This window comes from Phyllostomus discolor, chromosome 12 (assembly GCF_004126475.2).
Source record: "Phyllostomus discolor isolate MPI-MPIP mPhyDis1 chromosome 12, mPhyDis1.pri.v3, whole genome shotgun sequence".
Classification (NCBI taxonomy): Eukaryota; Metazoa; Chordata; class Mammalia; order Chiroptera; family Phyllostomidae; genus Phyllostomus; species Phyllostomus discolor.
Window position 1 is genome coordinate 64,188,981 of NC_040914.2, and position 21,135 is coordinate 64,210,115.

Here is a 21,135-nt window from a genome sequence, read left to right on the forward strand (position 1 = left end):
GTCCTTGTCTTTCATGACTTGGAATATTTCTTTCCAGCCCCTTCTTGCCTGTAAGGTCTCTTTGGAGAAATCAGCTGACAGTCTGATGGGAACTCCTTTGTAGGTTACTGTCCCCTTATCTCTTGCTGCTTCTAGGATTCTTTCCTTCGTTTTTACCTTGGCTAATGTAATTATGATGTGCCTTGGTGTGTTTCTTCTTGGGTCCAACTTCTTTGGGGCTCTCTGCGCTCCTTGGATTTCTTGGAAGACTGTTCCCTTTGCCAGTTTGGGGAAGTTCTCCTTTATTATTTGTTCAAATAACTTTTCCACTTGTTGGTCTTCCCCTTCTGGTACCCCTATAATTCGGATGTTGGAACGTTTAAAGGTGTCCTCGATGGTCTTAAGCTTTTCTTCGATTTTTTGAATTCTTATTTCATCATGCTCTCCTGCTTGGTTGATTCTATCTTCCTTCTGGTCCACTGTGTTGTTTTGAGACTCAGATTCCTTCCTTTCACAATTGGCTCTTCTCCGTGTGTCTTCCTGCATCCCCTTTATGGTAATCTGCATTTTTTCATGTAATTTGGATCCAAAATCCACCAGTTCCGTGAGCTTCCTGATCACCAGTGTTTTGAACTGTGCATCTGATAGATTGGCTATTTCTTGGTCACTCAAAAGGATGAGTCCTGGGGGTCTGATCTGTTCCGCTGGAAACATGTCTTACGTCTTTCCCTGTCTCTCCTATTATTTTACTTATTTATTTATTTTTTCTCCGGTCTGGTCGCTCTTGTTACGGTTGGGGGCGGAGCCTTAGGTGTTCACCGGTGCTGGGCGCCCCAGTCGCTAGCTTGTGACGTTATATGTGGGGGCAGGGGCGGGAGCGGGGACAGGAGGGATCAATGGCGACCCTTCCGTTCTCCTGGAGTCAGACACTTCCCTGGGCTTCTGGGCCGTGAGCTCTGCCCTGGTCCCCAGTCGCTGCCCCACTGATTCCCCCAGCCACTGCTTTCGTACTCAGGGATCACCGCTACACCGCTGCGCTCCTGCGCCCCAGATTGCTGTCGCGCTGATTTTGCGCCAGATTTCCCCTGAACTACGAGCGCCTGCGACCCGCGCCAGCCCCGCGCCCGCTCGCTCGGCTTGTAGTCCCTTACCGGTCTGGATGTACGGGTCTACTTCAACTTGTAGGCTGTCCGACTTCCATTTAGATAAATCCTCCGACAGTTCTGATATTATGACTGCAAATCATTGTTGCAAATTATTGTGGTTCTGTTCTTGGTTGTGCGAGGAGGTACGGTGTGCCCACCTATTCCTCCATCTTGCCGGAAGTCCCCGCTTTATTTTCTTTTAAAATTTAAAACTTTGCTTTTTGTTATTTTTCTTACATTTTAATTTTATTCTTCAACATTTTCTATGTATACAGTATACACTTTTTACAAGCCCATTTTATGATACCATTTTGTAATGTTTTAACAAATCTGTCAGACTATGATAAAGATAGAGCTATAGGTTCATTTTTATTGGCTGCATAGTATTCCATTTCATTGATGTGTTATAATTTATTTATCTGAAATTAGGGATTATGTTTGAATAGATGGGGAGTAAGTCTTTCCAAACTTGAATCACTAGCTGCAGAAAGCAATCAAGATAATGAAGACCATGCTATATATTGGGTCCATTGCTTTTAGTTTCAGTTGCAAGTTGCATTGAAAGACGGTTTGGTAATTATAAAGATAAATATATGTCAAAAATACATGAAGAGGGTTTACATTTTACAATGTTTGCCATTTTCTCTTTAATGATCTGCCATTTGGCATGCTAGAAAAAAGTTCCTTCCTCTTTCTTAATAAGATGGTTTAACTTTTTGTGTGTGGTTAATGACAAACATTTAAATTCAACCTCTAAGCAAATTTTTGTGATGTTGCAAATTAAATACTTCAGCTAACAGCTTTGCAAACTGCAAACTCCTTCTTTTTATGGGGTCCCAAACTGTAGTACTTTAACATATGTTCATGCATGGCTATACTTCAGAGGAATCCATGCTAAGACATAATTATGGTCTTCTAGTTTTACACTACTACAGTCAGCCCTCAGTATCTGTGTGGGATTGGGTCCAGGCCCCTTGGGGATACCAAGTTCCCTTATATAAAATAGCATAGTAATTTCTTATACTGTGAACATCCTTCCATAATCTTTAAATCATCTCTAGATTACTTATGATACCTAATACAATGTGAATGCTGTATAACTAGTTGTCATGCTGTATTGTCTGGAAAATAATGACAAAAAATTTTGTACATATTCAGTACAGACTCAACCCTGTAGGGCTGACAACATAATACACATAAGCAACAATATAACATTTTTATCCCCAACTATTTTCCAGTCATGGTTGGTTGAATTCTCCTATGTGGAAGTGGAGGATACTGAGGGCCAACTGTACAACTACACAAATTTACTAGCCTGGTGATCCAGGGCTGCATTGTATATAATAGTACAGGGAAGGGGTATGAGGTGACCGAATTCCGTAAGTATTCTGCTCCCCAAATCATCGCCCTTGGTAGATTCCACTTTACCTATGGGGGTTGGTAGGTGGGTACCCTTTTCTAGTTTGCAAGGTGGCACACTATAGCAAAACCCCATGGAGGAGGGAAGTGGGAGGGCCTTGTCGTAGGAGTTTCTCTGAGCTTCAGTGTTTATTTGTAAAATTAAATTATATATGCTTATCTAGTCTGACTCAGATTGTTGAGTGGTCAAATTATATTATACATATGAAAATAAACTATGTGATATTGACTCAAATACCAGACCTCAGTGTCTGCGGCATTATGGATGAGGTGAAAATAAATTCACATGGACTACCAAGTCCTGTTGAGGAAAAGGGAAGATGTGACTTCTCTCTCAATGGGACAGAAAGCCCCCGAGTGCCTTGGCCACCTCTCAAGAGGAGAGTGCCCAGGCCCTTGCCTAGAGAAGCTTTTATTGGATTCAATTTGCATAGGAATACAGGGTGTATATGTAAAGTCACTAATCATTATCAGGCAGTAAGGATCCAATAATAGATAACATACAAAGAACTCTGAGGGCCTATTTTGAGTCAGGGTCAGATAGCTAAATGGCCATAAAACTTTGGGGAACAAACTCACTTCTTGCTTGGACCCTTATTTAATTGAGAGCATTCTAAACAAAGCAGGTTTCACAGTATTTTACATATTCTTTCTTAGGTCTGATCACCCTAGGGAACTTGCCCTTTTCAGCACAGGTTTATACCTACCACTGGCATTGTTTCAGGCTGAAGGCATTGTTTCAGGCTTAAGTCAGGCAGGGGAAGTAAGGCAGCCAAGAGATTAGGAGACTTCTTGCAGACAGAATGAGGACTCAGGCTATGTCAAAGCCAAGGTGTGAGGGTCCATCACCCCTTTTCTGTAGCCCCCATGTCCTTCCCTGGGGGCCCCTGTGATCGTGCCTGTCTTAGATTGTTCCTCCTTTGAGGAATCTTACCCATCATTGGCTAACAGATCAAGCATTGGGGGCCATGCAGGGTGAAGTAAAAGGAGCAGAGGCGGTGCTCCTGCCAGGGAGATAAGTTTTGTCTCCTTAGTGGCTTATGGTCCGAAGGTCACTCACTCAGCCTTAGCCATGGTGGGGGGTGGGGGTTACAGCTCCTGAAACCAGGCAGGGCAGTTCCCAACATGATATCAACATTTAATAAGAAAAAAATAATTACTACTGTTATGCCTTTGACTTCCTTTTTCTCCCAGCTACTTGGCATGCCTCAGTAAGTTCAAGAACAAAATTGTACAGGTGGGCCCACTCAGTTCAATTTTTGTAAAATCTTTTGACATCCCTGCATGAGAGTGGCTAAGGGAAAAGGTGAAACCTCTTATCTATGACAAGTCCTGGATCAAGATTTGTGGTTAGTCAGTGCTGTTTGGTATCTAACCTGGTACTATGCTTTATTCACTTTGAGGGGTACTTTATTGCCGATATGCCTGAAGGCTTTTAGTTTAGACAGGTCACCTTTCTTTTAAATGGGCGAAGATATCATAGTCCTCTTTAAGTTCACATGGAAAATATTCATTATCAGGTGTTAGTAATTATCAAGCCAGAAACTGGTTAGACTGTCTTTGGCTCAGTCATTAGTTCATGGAGGCTGTCGGAAAGCCCACCCTGGAAGGATTTTAGCTGTCACTAGTCCAAATCCTATTTTTATATATGAGGAAGCTGAGGCCCTAAGAGATTAAATTACTGGTCCGATGCAGGTAGTTAAGTGATGATATTAGGCTTGGACTCTTCTGCGTCATCCCCTTTTTATAAAATATGTTGCAGACAGCACAAAACCAAAGAATCCAAGACCACTTGGAGAATGTTCCTGACCTTAACCTAAACAGAAAGCTAAGGTCTCAAAGGTAATAGGAAAGAGTTTGGCATTCTCGCAGGATAGAAGCGGCTCACCAAACACCAATGTTCTCGGTTCCCACCTGCTTCGCCCCTTCCACTTCCTTCTCTTCCTTGCTAGCCCCGCCCTCTTCAGGTGGCCGGGTCGCTTCCTGGTAGCCTAGGATCCCCACCCCCAAGCGGAACCAATGTCCGTCGGCTCCAGGGTCAGCCGGATCTTTCTCGCTCAGACTCTTCGCGGCGGTGACTCGACAGCAGCGTCTCGCGTCATCAGTGACAGCCACGGTCCTTGCTACGCTTTGCGTCGCTCTGGCCCGGAGCAGTCACCTCCTCCTTGGCAAATAGTCCTCGGCAGGGACCGAGTTTTGTTGGATAATAGGAGAGGGGAGGCACGGGAAGTTGCAGAGGACGCGGAATCGACAAGGAGAGGAAGCTAGGGACCGAGGTTTTTGTGATAGTGTGTGAACTTAGTTAAAAACTCCCTTCCTCCTAAGGATCCCTCCGCCTGCAGTAGCGGTGGTGTGGCCGAGGGAGCCGCCATTTTGGATGTTCGGTTCCTGCTGCCAGTGCTGCCGCCGCCCCCGGAGCTGCTGGTTTCATTCGAGGTTTCGGGCCGGTGAGTGTCACTCGCAGCGCTAGGAGCATATTGCTCCTTTTGCCCCACACCTGCCGGGAGCGTTCCGCCGGAAGCTTCGCAGGGGTCCGGTCTCGGACTGTGGGGGGTGAGAAGATAGGACAGGGGCTGGGCCAGGAGGGGCCCGGAGCCCCTGGGGCTGCTCCGACTTCTTGCTGGTCGACCCTGAGGCCTCGGACCGGGAGGCACCGCGCACGACTGCGTTCCGTGCTGTGGCGTTGCCCGGCAGGTGCCGGCCTCCTTGGACCCATTGACTTTCTCAGGCTGTGATCCTTCTTTGAGGGCTCACTCAGGGAGCCACGTACCATTTGTGTGTCTTCTACCCTGGTCAGGTCTTTTCGTAGAACTCTTCAGCTTTACTAAATGCCAATAAGTTCATCGCTGTGTGCACCTGCAGTGCCGTCCTCTCGGAAGCGGACATTGGCCTTGCCTCCTCCTAATCTTCCGACCAACTTCTTTCCCAATTTTCCGTTTCGTTTTTTTTTTTTTTCAACTCATCTTCGAGTGCACTGCTTACCTTTCTCTCAAACTCCCGATTCTGCGCACGTCAGTCTCTAAAAATTGTCCCGATCTTTCTGACTGAAAGAGTGCGTACGGTTGCTTACGTTTCCCAGTTAGGGTTTGGTGTAGGGGATCCGCGGAAACACTCGCTCAGAGTGTACTTCAGCAATAGCTATTTATAAAGCTGATTAAATGGTTTTGGGGGGTAGGTAGGGAGGAAGTTGTCAGGTATTTTCTCATTTGTGCATTCCATTTCTGTGCTGAACACTTAGCTTTTTGGTACTTAGTGACACTTATTTTTCTGGGAATTAAATGTCCCTGGGCATGGAAATCTGACTGTGAAGAATAATCTTAATCTGATGTAGGTAGAAAAGAAAGTCACTTTTTGGCTGCTGTCGGGATTAGTTGACAGGAGAGAGAAATGAATGAAGGTTTCTTAGTGATCTGAACTTTCAGGTGTTTTGTACAGTAATGATCTTTGAGACTGATTTTTAAAAATACTTGTATTGACTTTCTGTATTCAGTTTTTCTGGGGAGAGTTGGATTTTAAATATTCACTTACTCTGTTCCTGGTAATATTTACCAGACTATATACACCTTAACTTAAGGTTTGAAAACATAGACTCTGCTTGTATAAAAAAGCATTTCACAGTAATTCATTGATGATGTCCTACATTTCAAGTTAGGTAGGTGTGATTCAATCACCTCCATTTTACCTTAGCCTGGGTTTTTGCATTTGCGAAAGAGAAATAACTTGAAATTACAGCCTAGTGACTGCTGAAACTAACATTTATAACTTGAACTGGATCAAATCTTTTAATACTTTCAATTCTTGTACAAAAACATTTTTCTTATCATGAAGTTATCAGGTAGGTACATTTCTGTACTGGTCATATGATGCTTCAGTGGAAGACTGAATGTTTTCGTTGTAAATAGTCCGTGTTCTTGTTAGGTGTTCTAAGGAGGCTTTTCAAAAAAAATATATTAGTTACTGTTTGTGTATTTACTCAGAAGCTGTGGAGTTTCTTTTTTTGGTTTAAAGGAATTGTCAAACACCAAACATCTGTGGAATGCTCACTCATTTACTAAATATACCCTTGTAGTTGCTACTGAAATGATCTGTGAGTTACACATTTAAAACAAGATTTTGGAAGAGTTATTACATAGGTGTTATTTAACTCAGTTCATTTCGTGGCACAGTGTGCTGGTATTTGAATGCCATTTCAAACTATTTACTGATGGTTTGTGTGCAATTGGAGAAATTGTGCTTTTGCCTTACAAATTATTAAGCAAAGTGCTGTGTATTGTATTGTTGATTGTTAAAAATTGACAGACTTGAGTGTCTGCTTTGTCTAAAGTTGTATCTGAAATTATTGTTTAGGAAACCTTAATTCATTTTTTTTTTTGAACAGTTGCTTCTTCTTCGGTCTGTTTCTTTGACAGCAGTCCTGTATTCGAGGATGAATTTTAGAGTAAAACTTAAGTACAAAAATTGTCAGTGAGGCCTTGATGATAGTTGATCCTTTTATTTATTTTTTAAAGTAGTCTTGAAAGTGGTATACAGAGACAAGATCCCAGGTTTTTGTGATTTATAAAAACACTTTATACAATAGATTGAAAAAGTTGAACAAGTATTTTCTAAAAGATTGTTTTTAATGAAAAAAGTTGATTTGGGAAACTGCTTATCAAAATAAATTTTTGAAATGGTTGATTTGCATTTAATGAGGATTTAGAAGTTTTGTATATACCAGAGGGACTTAACAGATATCAATATTTTAAAATTATTATTTGGATTTAGCTTCAGAAAATCTAACTTCAAACTCTAACTTGTTTAGCTGTTTTTGGTGTTTGTGATTTGGTCTTTTATTTGCTTTATGAGTTGTCAGTTCTTGATTTTGGCTTTTTCTCATCCTTTTGCTACTTTTATTCAGTTTCTTTCATGTAGGATGATATTTAAGGTAGCAAGCAATTTTAAGGTTAAGAGGATATATAGATTTATCTAAGCTCTTACATTTCTTAATGGGTTTTGAAAATCATCTTTGTTAAAAAGTATTAAGGTGTTTTCATTTGCCTTTTGCCTAGAAAATTTTATTTTAGTAAAGGCAATCATTTCTACCTTGAAAATGTGTAAGTTTTTTTTCCTGCACTGAAGGCGTAGCACAAAACATTTAATATGGCATGAATTCTCGTTGCTAGAATAGTTTTGTTAATTTTGGAAGGGTACAGAAGTAAAAAAATAAAAATAAATACTTGTCAAACTTGTTGACTCAGCATCAACTAACGCTTGTGTAAAAGGGCGAGGTTTAGGATAATATAATTGAACCAAGAAATACTTTTTTCACTGCTAGATACTTAGGGGTTTAGCCCCCCCCCCCCCCCCAAACTGCTGGAGAGAGAAAAGTATTAATAAGTTATAAATGTTGTCAGTGAAAAATAAGCTTAGCAGGAAAGTAATTTTTTTAAAAGATGAAGAAAATATATGTGTCTTCTGTACTGTATGAATATTTAAAGGCATCTTGAAGGCAAGTAGTTTTTTACTCCCCTTTCTCTGTTCTAGTGCCACAGTCACTGTGTAACCTGATATGCAGTCGCTTACCTCCCTCCAGCTTGCTTGTTGTAGCAGACTGTATTTGTGTTGTACCAAGCATCCTAGGCTTTTCAGCTTGCCTGGCTTTGAGGTTAATGTTATGGATTCTTGGGAGGAGTCAATTTTAGAAAGAGATGAACTTAAATCTTTGGAACTGTAAACTGTACAACATTGGGTTAGAATTAAGACAATAGAATAGATAATGTACAGTATTTGACTATAAGATGTAACTTTTGTAGATCACACAATTGTACACCTCAAAGTAAAAGGAGTTCCATTAGTGTTTTTACATCTTAATTTGGTGAAATTATTTACTAAACCTTAGTATTGAGAAATTGTTCAGTTTCAAGCTGAAGAAAATGAAGTTAATTTTTCTCATTTCTTTTTAAAAGTCTGCACAAAGGATTTGATTCTCACTTTATGAAAATTTTGAAAATGATACTTTCAAAATATGGTTAAAATAATCGTTTGAGATGAATGTGGAAATAATTAGGTATGCTGTGTAGAGTAATTGAATCTTGGTTATTAGGTTTTTTGTATGATCATTGAAGGAAAACTATTTGAAGAAGAAAGCCTTTTTTTCTTGATAGTACCCAATATGTATGGTGTTTTATAAATGTGTATTTGTCTCTACTAGTGAATGCTTGGCCTCTGTATTTTCTTTAGAAACTTTCCATGATGAAAGCTTAATAAATGGTGTTATTTTAGAAGGAATGAGGAAGTAGCTTACAATCTAATTTTATTAGCACTTGGTTGTATTTTTTTATTTACACACACTGAACTTTTTGCTGTTCCTTGAATACTCCTTGTTCTTTCATTCTCCTCAGACCTGTTCTTCCTATACCTGGAATACTTTCTTTCTCCCTCCACCAGTGAACCTGTTCTTCCTTCTCTACCCCCAGGCAAAGAGTTGTAGCCCTTTTTAGTACTTGTTGCATTGTCTACTTTTCCTTGGTCTTCTAGAGGACAGGGACTATCTAATTTGTGGTATCCTGGTACATAGCACAGTGCCTAGCACTTAGCTACCCTGCGGAATAGATAATATGAATGAAAATAATACTGAAAAATTGTTCAGGTACTCAGATATATATGGTAATTGGTTGATGGTAGAGCCAAAAGCAGTCAGGGTCCTGAGTGAAGTATATATATCTACTGAAGGTCACTTACTTGTGACTGGTACAGTTGATGTCAGTGAAGGTTGTTTTCAGGTTTAGGAAACATATACAAAACCTTATCTTCAGGTCTTTGAAAAATTATTTAGATGTTTAATTCTGAAGTTGACATTATTTATTACTGTTTGTGTTTTACTCAGACTTTTTCTTATGTAAAAACTTTAAGTGGGCAGCAAAGAAATCTCTTCCTGCCACTTTCTTTCTTTTGAATACCTATTATGTAATTTATTATGCTAAGGAAACTAACAGTGAATTGAGAACTTCAGTCTTTTCCCCATAGGTAGAAACATGTTGATTGTTCAGTGATTTATTACTGATTCTTCCTTGTGTTTGAGTAATCTACTTTTATAGTGCTGAGTATTTTTTAAATTTACCTTTTTAGCTTACAAAATAATATATCCATTGTAATAAGTGAAAAAAAATTAAAGACTTTTAAGGAAGCTGTTTCCCTTAACCCCTTTATTACTTCCTAGCCATTTTACGATTTCATAGGTATACTGCATTATTTCTCTCCATGCTTGGGTCAGTTACTGTATATACTAACATAAGTGTGCATATGTAGTGATTCTTTGTTTTTATATTACTCTGTAACAGGCTTTTAACACATCATGGCCAGTAAATATAATTCTATCATGTTCTTTTAAACATCCCTATTATGTCTCACATAATAGGAATGTTATGTATAGGATGTTTCATGTATAATTTATTCAGCTATTTTTATGTGGACATTTAGGTTGTTTCTAGATTTTGTCCCCACAAACAGTGTTAGAGTGAACATCCTTGTACACATCACTTTTTTTGCTGGTGCTTTTATTTCTACAGACTAGAGTCTCCAAGGTGGGATTTCTGGGTTAAAGGGAGTGTATTTTACATGTTATTGCTAGATTTCTCTCTAAATAGGTTGTCATAATTTCAACCTTCACAAGAAGTAGGTTTCCCATATTGTCACATCATTAGATGTAATTACTTAATTTTTACTGACCTGTCATGTGATAAATGCTTTCTCAGTTTTGTCTAAACTTTAATTTCCCTGTTATAGGAGCTAGCTTTTGATGTGGGTTTTTTTCCCCCCCATTTGGAATCCCTTTATTGAAAATTGTTCATGTCCTTGGTTCATTTTTAAGTTTTTTTTTTTTTGTTATCTTATAGGAGCACCTTATGGTATAGTAATTGTTGTCATATGATACATGTATTTATTCATCTAGAATTAACTTTATATGGTGTGAAGTGGGGGGTCGGGGAGTCTTACGGCTTTCTTTTGTAGAGAGCCAAGCATGGAGAGAAATAATGCCAGGACTAAATAACCCATTCTTTCCTCAATGAACTAAATGCTACCATATCACACGTTAAATGCCCATGTATGTTTACTCTATTTTTGGATGTTCAGTTTTTCTCTTCCTGTACTATTATTTTACTGTTTTGAGTATAACCACTTTATAGAAAGTTACACTTTGTTAAGAAAAGCTTTTGTCACTATCACTGTACTTTTTAAATTTCTTGACTATTCTTTTTTTTTTTTTTTTTTCTTTTTTAACATCAGTGTGTGGTTGCCTCTCACTTGGTGCCCACTGGGGACCAGGCCAGCAACCCAGGCATGTGCCCTGACTGGGAATCGAACTGGTGACCCTTCGGCTTGCAGCCTGTGCCCAATCCACTGAGCTACACCAGCCAGGGCTTTCTCGACTATTCTTAAACATTTATTTTTATATTTATCTTGATTGAAAATAATTCTGTTGCATTCAGAAAAGCTCAAAAGGCCAACTGTTTGGAATTGCACTATATTCATACTAGTTTTGGGAGGTCTGACATTTTTAATGATAATTTTTCTTTATTATGATGAATTTCCATTTGTTCAGGTCTCTTTTTAGTTCCTTCAATAAAAGTTTCTTCGATTTAATAGTTGTCTTCATCTAATTCCTATTCTGTTCTTGCTAAATTTATTCCTAGATATTTTATAGTTTTTGACACAGTTGTCAATGAGACTTTTCCCCTTCATTTCTAACTAATGTCAGACATAAGGGTTAAAAACTCTAATTTCCTGTGACGCCCTGCCCTGCCCCCTTCCTAGCTTTCTTGGTATCTAGAATTAGCAGAACTTGGATTTATGAAGAATGTGCTAGGGAAGCTCTGGCCAGATAACTCTGTTGGTTAGAGCAGCGGTACCCAGCCTTTTTGGCACCAGAGACTGGATTCGTGGAAGACAGTTTTCCATGGATTGGGGTAGGTGGGAGCATTTTGGGATGATTTAAGCTCACCTCCTGCTGTGCAGCCTGGTTCCTAACAGGCCTGGACCAGTACCAGTCCATGGCCCAGAGGTAGGGGACCCTTGGTTAGAGCATTGTCCCGAGATTGTGGGTTCTATCCCTGGTCGGAGCACATACAGGAATCAACTAATGAGTTCATAAATAAGTGGTGCAACAAATCAGTGTTTCTGTTCCCCTCCCTCCTGCCCTCTCTTTCTCTCTCTCCCCCTCCCCCCCATCAATAAATAAATGTCTTTTAAAAGAAAATGCTAGGGAAAATTTATGTTTGTATTAAATCACTTACTAATGAACTTTCTAATGCCATCGTGTAGAAGAAATAATAGATAAATGTGACTTTTTAGGATGATTGCTGTCTTACTATTTTGAAAGCTTAGTTTCACTTTATTTGTCCATTCTTGTGGTTTGGTTTTTTTTTTTTTTTAATTTTTACGTGATTTATTGGTCATTATCCATGCTATTTATTTGAAAGATAGCAGAAAATATACAGAAATTTAAAAAGGTATCTATATTCACACTAGGCACAGATAATCTTCCTTAACATTATTATACCCTTTCAGGAATATCTTTAAAAATTAAGATCTTGTTTTGAGAATTTGTGTCAATTTTTGACAATTGAGGTTAGGAAAGTAAAAATTCTTTAATTTTATTATTGTCAAGATAGATGTTGATCCCATTTATATATCATTGTTTATTTGGCCTTTATTGCTTTCATTCATTTTAATGAAATTGTTCAGTGGGTATATTTGCATTTACATACATCTAATTTTTAAATCTCAGGTTTGGTCAATTTTGGTTATGGATAATTAAGCATAAAAGAGGATTCTTGCAATTACTGTGGCATTTTAGGGAGAACTGAGCTTAAGATCTTTTAGAGGAATGCCAGCTTGCTACTTAAGACAATATGGTGGTATCTCAATGTGGTGAAACATTTCACAGCCTATTTCTTAGCCTCTTACCCTTGAAGATCTAGAAATTGTATTTCAGTATTTCTCCTAGGGATGATTCAATCTAATCACACTCACTGATGTGTAAGTTAGAATAAGGATGTTGTAATTCACAAGGGGTTAAGTAAGCATTTCTGCTGAATTACCTGTATCAACTTTCCAGGGCGCTTGGTTTCTTGTATGGAGGTATACTTGGGAAGCAAGGTACTTGAGAAGTTACATGGTGAGTCTGAAACCAGAGCATGTAAAGTTGGAGAGTCTTGAGCATTTCATCATTCTAGGCCATAGTGAAACCTGATGAAAGAACTATCCTTGTCCCACAATGGTATGGTGTTTGTCTCTCCTGCAACCAAAATACTTATCTCCAGATTTAATTTCTCATATTCAAACAATGATATACTAACACTGGTCTCCCCTTCACTTCATACAACATTTCCTTTTGTGAACACATTTCTTCATACAGGGGAAATAGATGTGCATTACCGCTCTCCCTTCCTCCACAAAGAAAACCACAGAAACACAAAGACAGTGAAAAAACCCAGCTAAGTCAGATTAATAACTTACATACCTATAAGACATATTCAAAAGTAAAAGTCTGATTGAAGCATAATACTATTGATTAGTTTGATTTAAGCTTTCTGTCAATTAAGTGTTATTGTTTTGGTTATAGTATTTTGAAAGTTGTAAGTGCGTTGAGGAATTCAGATATGTATGTGAAATAAAAATCTGAAGTAAGGGTTCTGTGGAGCATATGAAAATACCATCTCTTTGGAGAATGAGAAAGAAAGCATGGAAACTGTTTTGGAGGGCTTTGCTTGGTGTTAGCTTAGGTCCCTTCAGCATTCTCAGCCATATTTACAAATCTGTGGCTAGATATTATACAGCAACAGTGGCAGAATTAATTGAAATCTATTTTCTTGAGTCTTTTCTTACTGTTCAGCAAGAAAGACTTGAAGTACAGTCTTTCTGTTGGATAGAAAAAGAGGTAATTTTAATATCAAAAAATTGTTTTTAATTTAGGATTCTTTTTAGATTTACAACTCATAATGCCTTTAGGTTTATGGGAGGAAGGACCACATGGCAGGCAGCAGGAGCCCCAGTTGTTTGGTTGTATGTTCTTGACTTTTGGTTGTCACTGGCTCAGCTCACAGCCAGGTCGTATGAGCTCAGAAATAGGAAGACTGTTAACTGAGCAGGGTTGAGTCTTGATGCCTTTCTTTTCTTTTCTTTAAAAAATATTTTATTTAGAGAAGGGAAGGGAAGGAGGAAGAGAGGGAGAGAAACACCGATTGCATGCAGCCAACTGGGGACCAGGCCTGCAACCGAGGTATGTGTCCTGATGGGGAATCAAACCAGTGACCTTTGGCTTTGCAGGATGATTCTCAGCCGGTTGAGGCATGCTGGTCACAGCACAACACCTTTCTTATAGCTATTGGTAAACAGTTGACACCTTAATTTTGTGTTCTTTGGAAAGGACAAGTATGGTTCTTTAGATTCTTCTACTATTTAGAATTCAGTAAACACAGTAGAAAGGGAATACAAGGTTGGTTGACTAGGACGAACAAGGATCTGGCCTTAGCGAGCTTATACTTGAGTGGGAAAAATAGGCATTTTAAAGAAACAAAGGTAACCATGGCCTGGGATGCTATGTGAAGAAAATTTTTATCCCCCAAAGGGATTTTTGGAAAACAATCCTTTTTCTCCATTTTTGGGATAAATTTTAGGAAGCTTGGAAGATATGTGGTGATTGTTTTTGGTTTCTTCTGTTTAAAATTTTATTGCCTATAATAAGCATTTTGATGATTAATTTTGATTATTTGGATAATCTAATTTAGCTAAAGCTCTAAAACCTAATTTTGTTTAACCATTTTGGATAGACATTTTTCAAAAATGAATTTCACACATTTTTCCTCTATATTTTTTACCATTCTTCGTCAAGTCACCATTATTAAAATAGAAATACATTTATCCATAATCCTTACCTTAACAAGTCAGACTTTTAATTTTTCTGTATTCTGTGTTCATCCTTATTCTAATAGTTTTAAAAAAGAGGACAAAGAGCAACATTTTATTTGATAAAGTATAGAAGCCATGTGAATATAAAGTATATGGAAAGCTAGGAATTGAAAAAATCATTGAAATACTAAATGTATATGTTTAGATATAAAAAGGAGAGATTAACAAGCATAATCATAGTGTTAGGCTTAATACATCTTTCTCTGTCTTTGTTGGGTTAGGTAGTGAAATTAATAAAAGCAGACAGTATCTGAACTGTAATTTTTAGAAATAACTTATTCCACAGATACAGTCTTACTATTTTTTCATGTAGTTGTCTTTATTTTTTAAAGGCAGCTTTACTGAGGTATAACAAAAAAAATTGCACATACTTAATGTATATAATTTGGTGAGTTGAGATTCCACATTATATTCAGGTTTTTCCACCCTCTGCATTAACTATTAAATGTTGATCTTATTGAACCATTTCTTGATGAATCAGGTCTTGCTATAAAAATGAACTATGGTACTGTTTGTCATTTATTGATACTCTCAGGACTTTAAGACGAGTTGAATGCTTTTTGCTAGCGCACTCAGATTACTGTGCTCTGTGTGTGTTTTTAAGATAAATGCTTTAATTTTTGATTTTTTAAAAAAAATTGTAAATTAAGGTAATTATGGAAGTCAAAGGCAGAGATTTACCAGTGATTTGATCTTTTCCTTTTTGATTAATTTAAACATTTTTATAGGATAGAAATTTATAATGTAAGGACTCAAACTTCTTTATTTTTTAAATTCTAAGATAACAACCTGAAATCTAGGCTGTTGACAAATTTTCAGTTTTCATAGTACAGTATTAGTTAACTGTAGTAGGCATGTTGATCTTGCTGTTTTGCTATTTGAATGCTTGTTTTGGCTGTGTATAGGTTCTATTTATTTATTTATTTTTGTTTAGCTGCTGTTTTAGTTTCTTCCCTTACTGTTATGTGACAGTTTAAACTACCACCAATGTCCTTTCCTAAGAGAGCTTCTCTCTCCTAGCCTCCCACCCTTTACTCTTTCCCCTTCAGTTTTCTGATTTGTTCTATTCTAGAACAACTGAACGAGAACCTTGAGAACCTTTGTAAAGTAGATGTTTTAGTGTGTTGGTGTTTATTGGGTCTTTACTGGCTGCACAAGATTGTAAAAATGTTTTGGATTCTCAGCTATGTTCTGTACAGCTGAGTCATTTCATTACATCCATGCCTTATTTTTTTTTTTAAGATAAAATTTGTTTTTGTTATTTATGACAGGTGTTTAAGCTGTTGTATTTTAAGGAATCGTGTAGTTTTTGAGTATTTTTAAAGTTAAGTAAAAACTTAAAAAAGTAAGGAAATACTCAATATTGTAATAAAAGCAAGTAGGTTATGTGTACTAGATTGTGTGGTCTGCAATATTTACTACATAGATGTGTTTGAGTTTAATTTTTAATATGAAATATATCAGACATAAAACATAAGAAAAATAGGAAACAGTTACAACCTAGTCTAAAAAATAAAATGTCACCAATATGGCTGAAACCTATTCTGCATCACTTTGTCCCTGATCATATTCCCCTCCTGCCCGATGTACCACTGTGTTGGATTTGATCTTTATTTTTCATGTGCATGACCTTATTCTCCTACTGTATTTTGATATATCTAAAGAATAGGTTCTTTTACATGTTTTAAACCTTTGTAAATGTTACTGTATATCTTTCTGCAACTTGTTTTTACACAAAATTAATTTATGTAAGGATAGTTTATATAGCCAGCATTATGGCCAACATTTGTTTAGTGGTTACTATGTACCAGGCACTGTGCTAAGAATTTCACATGTACTCTCAGATGAGGAAACGGGAAGCTCAGAGAGGTTAAGCCAGATACTCAAGGACATAGCTAATTAAGTGGTAGAGCTGGGATTCAAACCTAGGTAATTTTACTCCAGGGTCGTTTGAAACAATGCTAAGGGTCCTTGGATAAAGATAAGGGTCTATAAAAATCCTTTATATCAGTTTTGAAATCTAAAAAACACAGAAAACCAAGAGTTCTTTACTATTCTTTTGGTGTTAAATTCTGACTTGACGATCTCATTTCTGTTGTTAGTATTTGTTTTTCTCTTTTGATGTGAGTATTTGTGTTGTTGCAGAGATACTGTTTGATAATGGGACTGCTGCCCAGACACAGTGGGCCAGTTACGTACTGTGCTACCTTTCTAAAATTAAGAAAATTCTGAGTTCTGCCTTAAAGGTTTTGGATGAGAAATTGTGGATTGGTGCTGTGCTTCAGATCTCTTTCTACGTGGGATTTTGGAACTGTTGGGCAGATCCAGAAATCAGTTAATTTTACAAAAGAAAAAAATCTAAATATATTGAATTAGTTTGGCCATGATAAAAGTTGGCTTACTGTAAGTATAATTTTTCTGTTATTTATAAGCAGTTTCTGCTTCTTTTCATTACATGGCTGGAGTTGTAAACATTTGTTTTCCTCGCTAGACTTTTGAGTTGTTAAGGATAGCAATCATGTCCTTGCCAGTCCCAGCACCTATTGCAATGCCTGTCAGAGAGGAGACTTCAGCAAATATTTGTTGAATGAGTGACTAAGACTTTTTTGCTGTAACATGTTTCCCTATTAGTTAGGTCATCTATGGGGTAGTGTGACTAACTGAATTGAGTAAGGAGGAAAAAGGAGAATTCCAATCTTGCAGATGAGAACAAGCTAACTTCTGATTTCCTATTTTTTACATTCTCCTTTCCCATTTGAAATGGATTTAAAAACAAGGGGGGAACCCCCCCCACCCCAAAGACCAGAGTTATTTATTGTAGGGTGGGTTCCTTATAGTATACGGGCTTCCCCTGCTAGGCGAGTGTTCTAGGCACCCATCTGTATCAGTGTACCAGATGTTGAGAGAGGCTGTTCTGCTTCAGTGCATTTTTTTGAAGACTCTTTCCATGCATTTGCCCATTTCGTAATGGGTGATATACAAGGTCCTGCAGAGAGTTCAGTATTTGACCAAAAACAGCATGACCTCTGTGCCTTACCCTCCTTATTCAATTGATCTTGCCCCCAGCGACTTTTGTTTTTGTTCCCCATGGAAAAAATCCTCAAAGGGAAACGTTTTTGCTGCATGGGGAAGGTAAAACAAAAAATGGCAGAAGCACTAAAAGGCATCAAAATCTATGAGTTCAAAAATGGTCTGAGCAGTAGGAAAAAAGTCTCCATAGGTATATTGCATCAAAAAGGAGAGTACTTGGAAGGTGGTTGAAGTTTAAATATGTAAGAATAAATACACAATTCTTTATAAATAAATTCTTGTTTTTGGGGGGTGTTATCCCTTGTAATGCTAACACTGATGTCATTTATGATATTGTATTCTGCTTTATAACTATTAAACTATTTTTCTTTTTGGTCATTTTCTTGATTAAACACCTTATTCCTGCCCTTGCTGAATTAAAGATTCTCAAATTTAATGGCTGTATTTCACTTTAAGTGTAGTATATTATATGTTTGCCCCTTATTGAAGTTCAGTTTGTTTTTTCCTTGTAGAGATGTGTTTGACCGTATTCATCTATGAGGGAGACCACATTTGATTTATAGAAAAATGGTACTTTTAAAATGAACAAACTGAAAATAGAATGGTATGTAAGGTGTTCATCAAATATTTGTTCTCATCAATGTTTAGAGGTAATTCTGTGCCCTTATTTTTTAGTGGATGGAACAGAGGCATAGAGAAGTCAGATGGTGTGCCCTGGGTTGCTTGGATGACACTCATAGTTGACTATAAGGATCTTTTTTTATTGTTTTGACTCTAATGTTTCTTTTAAATATGTTCTTTTCTTTAAGGGGGTTTCTATCTCTCTCTCTAGAAATATATATATATTTATTATACTTATAAATATATATATATTTCTACTCATCTGAGGACATGCTTATTGATTTTAGAAAGGGGAAAGGAAGGCTAGAGTGGGAGAGAAACACTGATTTGTTACCTCTTGTACACACCCTAAGTGGGGACTGAACCTACAGCCCAGGCATGTGCCCTGATAGGGAATCAAACCTGTGACCTTTTGGTTTATAGGACTATATTCCAACCTACTGAGCCACACTGGCCAGGGCCATCTGAGGAATATTTAATGTGATAGTAAGAGTATGTATTTGAAAGATTTAAGAACTTTGACCTGCCATTCAAAAATCTTAATTCAAAATATAAAACATAATCTCCAGGGCTTATTAACGTAAGAAAGTTTGGGGGAGAGGCAGGAGGAAAGGCTGGTTTGTTGGCCCAATTCTATACCCCAGGTTTTTTTTCCTGCTTATAATTGTTTTACTTTAATTGCTGCTTCTCAAAATGCATAGTTCCTGTGGTGTGCCTCCCTCCTTTCTGTGCTTTGACCATATATAAACACAAGTTTCTTGTTGTTCTCTTCTGCGGTATTTGAAATGGGTGGAATTTTCAGAATAGACTTTCTTACACATGTCATGCTGTCTCTTTTTAGTATTCCCACCCAGCCTTAACCACTGGCAACCATTAATTTTTTCTCTGTCACTATAGTTTTGTCTTTATAAAAATATGTAAGTGGAATCATTCAATTACTTATTGAGACAATTTTCTTTCATTGAAAATAATGCTTTAGAGCTGTGTGTTATGGCATATAGCAATATTCTCTTTCTTTTTGTTGCTGTGGAGTGTTCCATTTTATGAATCTACAACATTTTGTTTCAGGTTTTTGGCAATTATGAGCAGAGGTCTGTTTGGAGCATTTAATCTATTTACATTTAAAGTAATTGTTGATAGATATGTAGTTACTGCCATTTCATTACTCATTTTTTTATCCTTTTTTTTTTTTTTCTTAAAGAAATCCCTTTAACATTTCTTGTAATACTGGTTTGGTGGTGGTGAACTCCTAGCTTTTTCTTGTTTCAAAGCTCTTTATCTGTCTTTTGATTCTAAATGATAATTTTGCTGGGTAGAGTAATCTTAGTTCTAAGCCTTTTCTTTTTATCACTTTGAATATTTCATGCCAATTCCTCCAGGTTTGCAAAGTTTCTGTTGAGAAGTCAGCTGACAGTTTCATTCAGAGCTCCCTTGTGGGTAACTAATTGCATTTCTCTTGCTGCTTCCAAAATTCTCCCTTTGACTTTAACCATTGTCATTTTAATTATGACGTGTCTTGGTGTGAGCCTCTTTGGGTTTATCTTTGGGATTCTGAGCTTCTTGGACTTGTATGTCTTATGTCCTTCACCAGTTTAGGGAAGTTTTTCTGTCATTTTTTTCAAATAGGTTTTAATTTCTTGTTCTCTCTCTTGTTTTCCTTCTGGCACCCCATAATGTAAATGTTGGCACACCTAAAGTTGTCCCAGAGCAGAAGCTCCTTACACAATCCTCATTTTGGGGGGTTCTTTTTTCTTTTTGGTGTTTTGATTATGTGTTTTCTGCTACCTTATCTTCTAAATTGCTTATTCAAATTCCATCCTCTGTTTCATCTAATCTACTGTCAGTTCCCTCTAATATATTCTTCATTTCAGTTTTTTTAATTTTTGTTTCTGACTGGCTCTTTTTATTGTTTCTATGTCTTTTTATTTTATGCTGTTGAAGTTTTCTCTAAGTTCCTTGAGCTTCCGTATAACTATTGTTTTGAACTCTATATCAAGTAGATTGCTTGCCTCTGTTTCATTTAGTTCTTTTTCCGTAAATTTCTTCTGTTCTTTTATTTGGGGTATGTTTCTTTGTCTCCCCATTTTGGCTGCGTCCCCCTCTTTGTTTCTGTGTATTAAGTAGAGCTGTTACATTTCTTGGTCTTGGTAGAGTAGCCTTATGTAATAGGTGTCCTGTGGGGCCCAGCGTGCATTCTCCCTGGTCACTTGTCCTAGGTGCTCCATGTGTGTCCCTTGTGTAGGTTGTCTGTGCCCTCCAGTTGTAGTTGAGCCCTGATGGCTGTGTTGAGGGATTGATTCTCAGGCTGATTGGTTGTTAAGGGCTGGCTGTGACTACAGTGGAGGAGTTGTTGAGGAGGCCTTTCCCTTTGTAGCAGGATTCGCTTTAGCAGTACTCCGGTGCATGCTGAGTCTACCCTTGAGAGTGTTATTTGTGGAGGTGGTGGGGTGGTGCTCTTGTGTGGTCTGAAGCTGGCCACTGGGAGGGTTGGTTCTGGGGCCTCTTGGGAGGTGCAGGCCAACGTCACCTGCTGCCTGTGCCCCATCTGGGGCCACCTGGTGTGAGCTACAAACCAGTCTGCAGATGGTTGCCAATTGTACCTGGGCTTAGATGTGCCTGGGAGAGACTAAGCTGCAAACTGAGACCAAATGCTGCTTGTTTGGGGTTTGTGAAACTTGGAGAAATTTTAAGAAAGCCCACAGCATGAGCCAAGACAGGCTGCTTGTATGAAAGAGCCACTGGAATTGTCCTGGGTGGGCCTTCAAGTTGGGTGGGGCCAGGTATCAGCTAATCACCAAGGCAAGCAAATAGTGTTGGCCAGGTTGAAAGAAACTGGAATATGGCACCAGCCTTTGCCTGCAGGGGGAGGGCTCATCAAAGCACTAGGGTTTCTGCCAGCATTTCTGTCCAGGAGAAAGTTGCCCTCCAGCCCTTGCCCTGAAGCCAGACTGTTCAGTTCCTCTGTTTGTCCCTAGTGCCTTTCAAGTTGCTG

At 38.0% G+C, this 21,135-nt stretch overlaps 1 protein-coding gene across 4 annotated transcripts in view; it reads left to right on the forward strand.

Moving 5' to 3' along the window:
- The first annotated feature begins 4,656 nt into the window (after nt 1-4,656).
- Nucleotides 4,657-21,135, forward strand: part of AP1G1 (adaptor related protein complex 1 subunit gamma 1) — a 74,319-nt gene continuing 57,840 nt past the window's right edge. For 2 of the 4 annotated variants that reach the window (XM_028501807.2, XM_028501809.2), the window contains exon 1: nt 4,657-4,990. Coding sequence is in view for 2 of the 4 variants with exons in the window: in XM_028501806.2 (XP_028357607.1) it covers nt 18,124-18,126 (3 nt within the window). In the remaining 2 variants the exon portion in view is untranslated. Of the gene's footprint in view, nt 4,991-18,034; nt 18,127-21,135 lie in introns of those variants that run through there. The other 2 variants (XM_028501806.2, XM_028501808.2) reach the window with 1 other exon arrangement.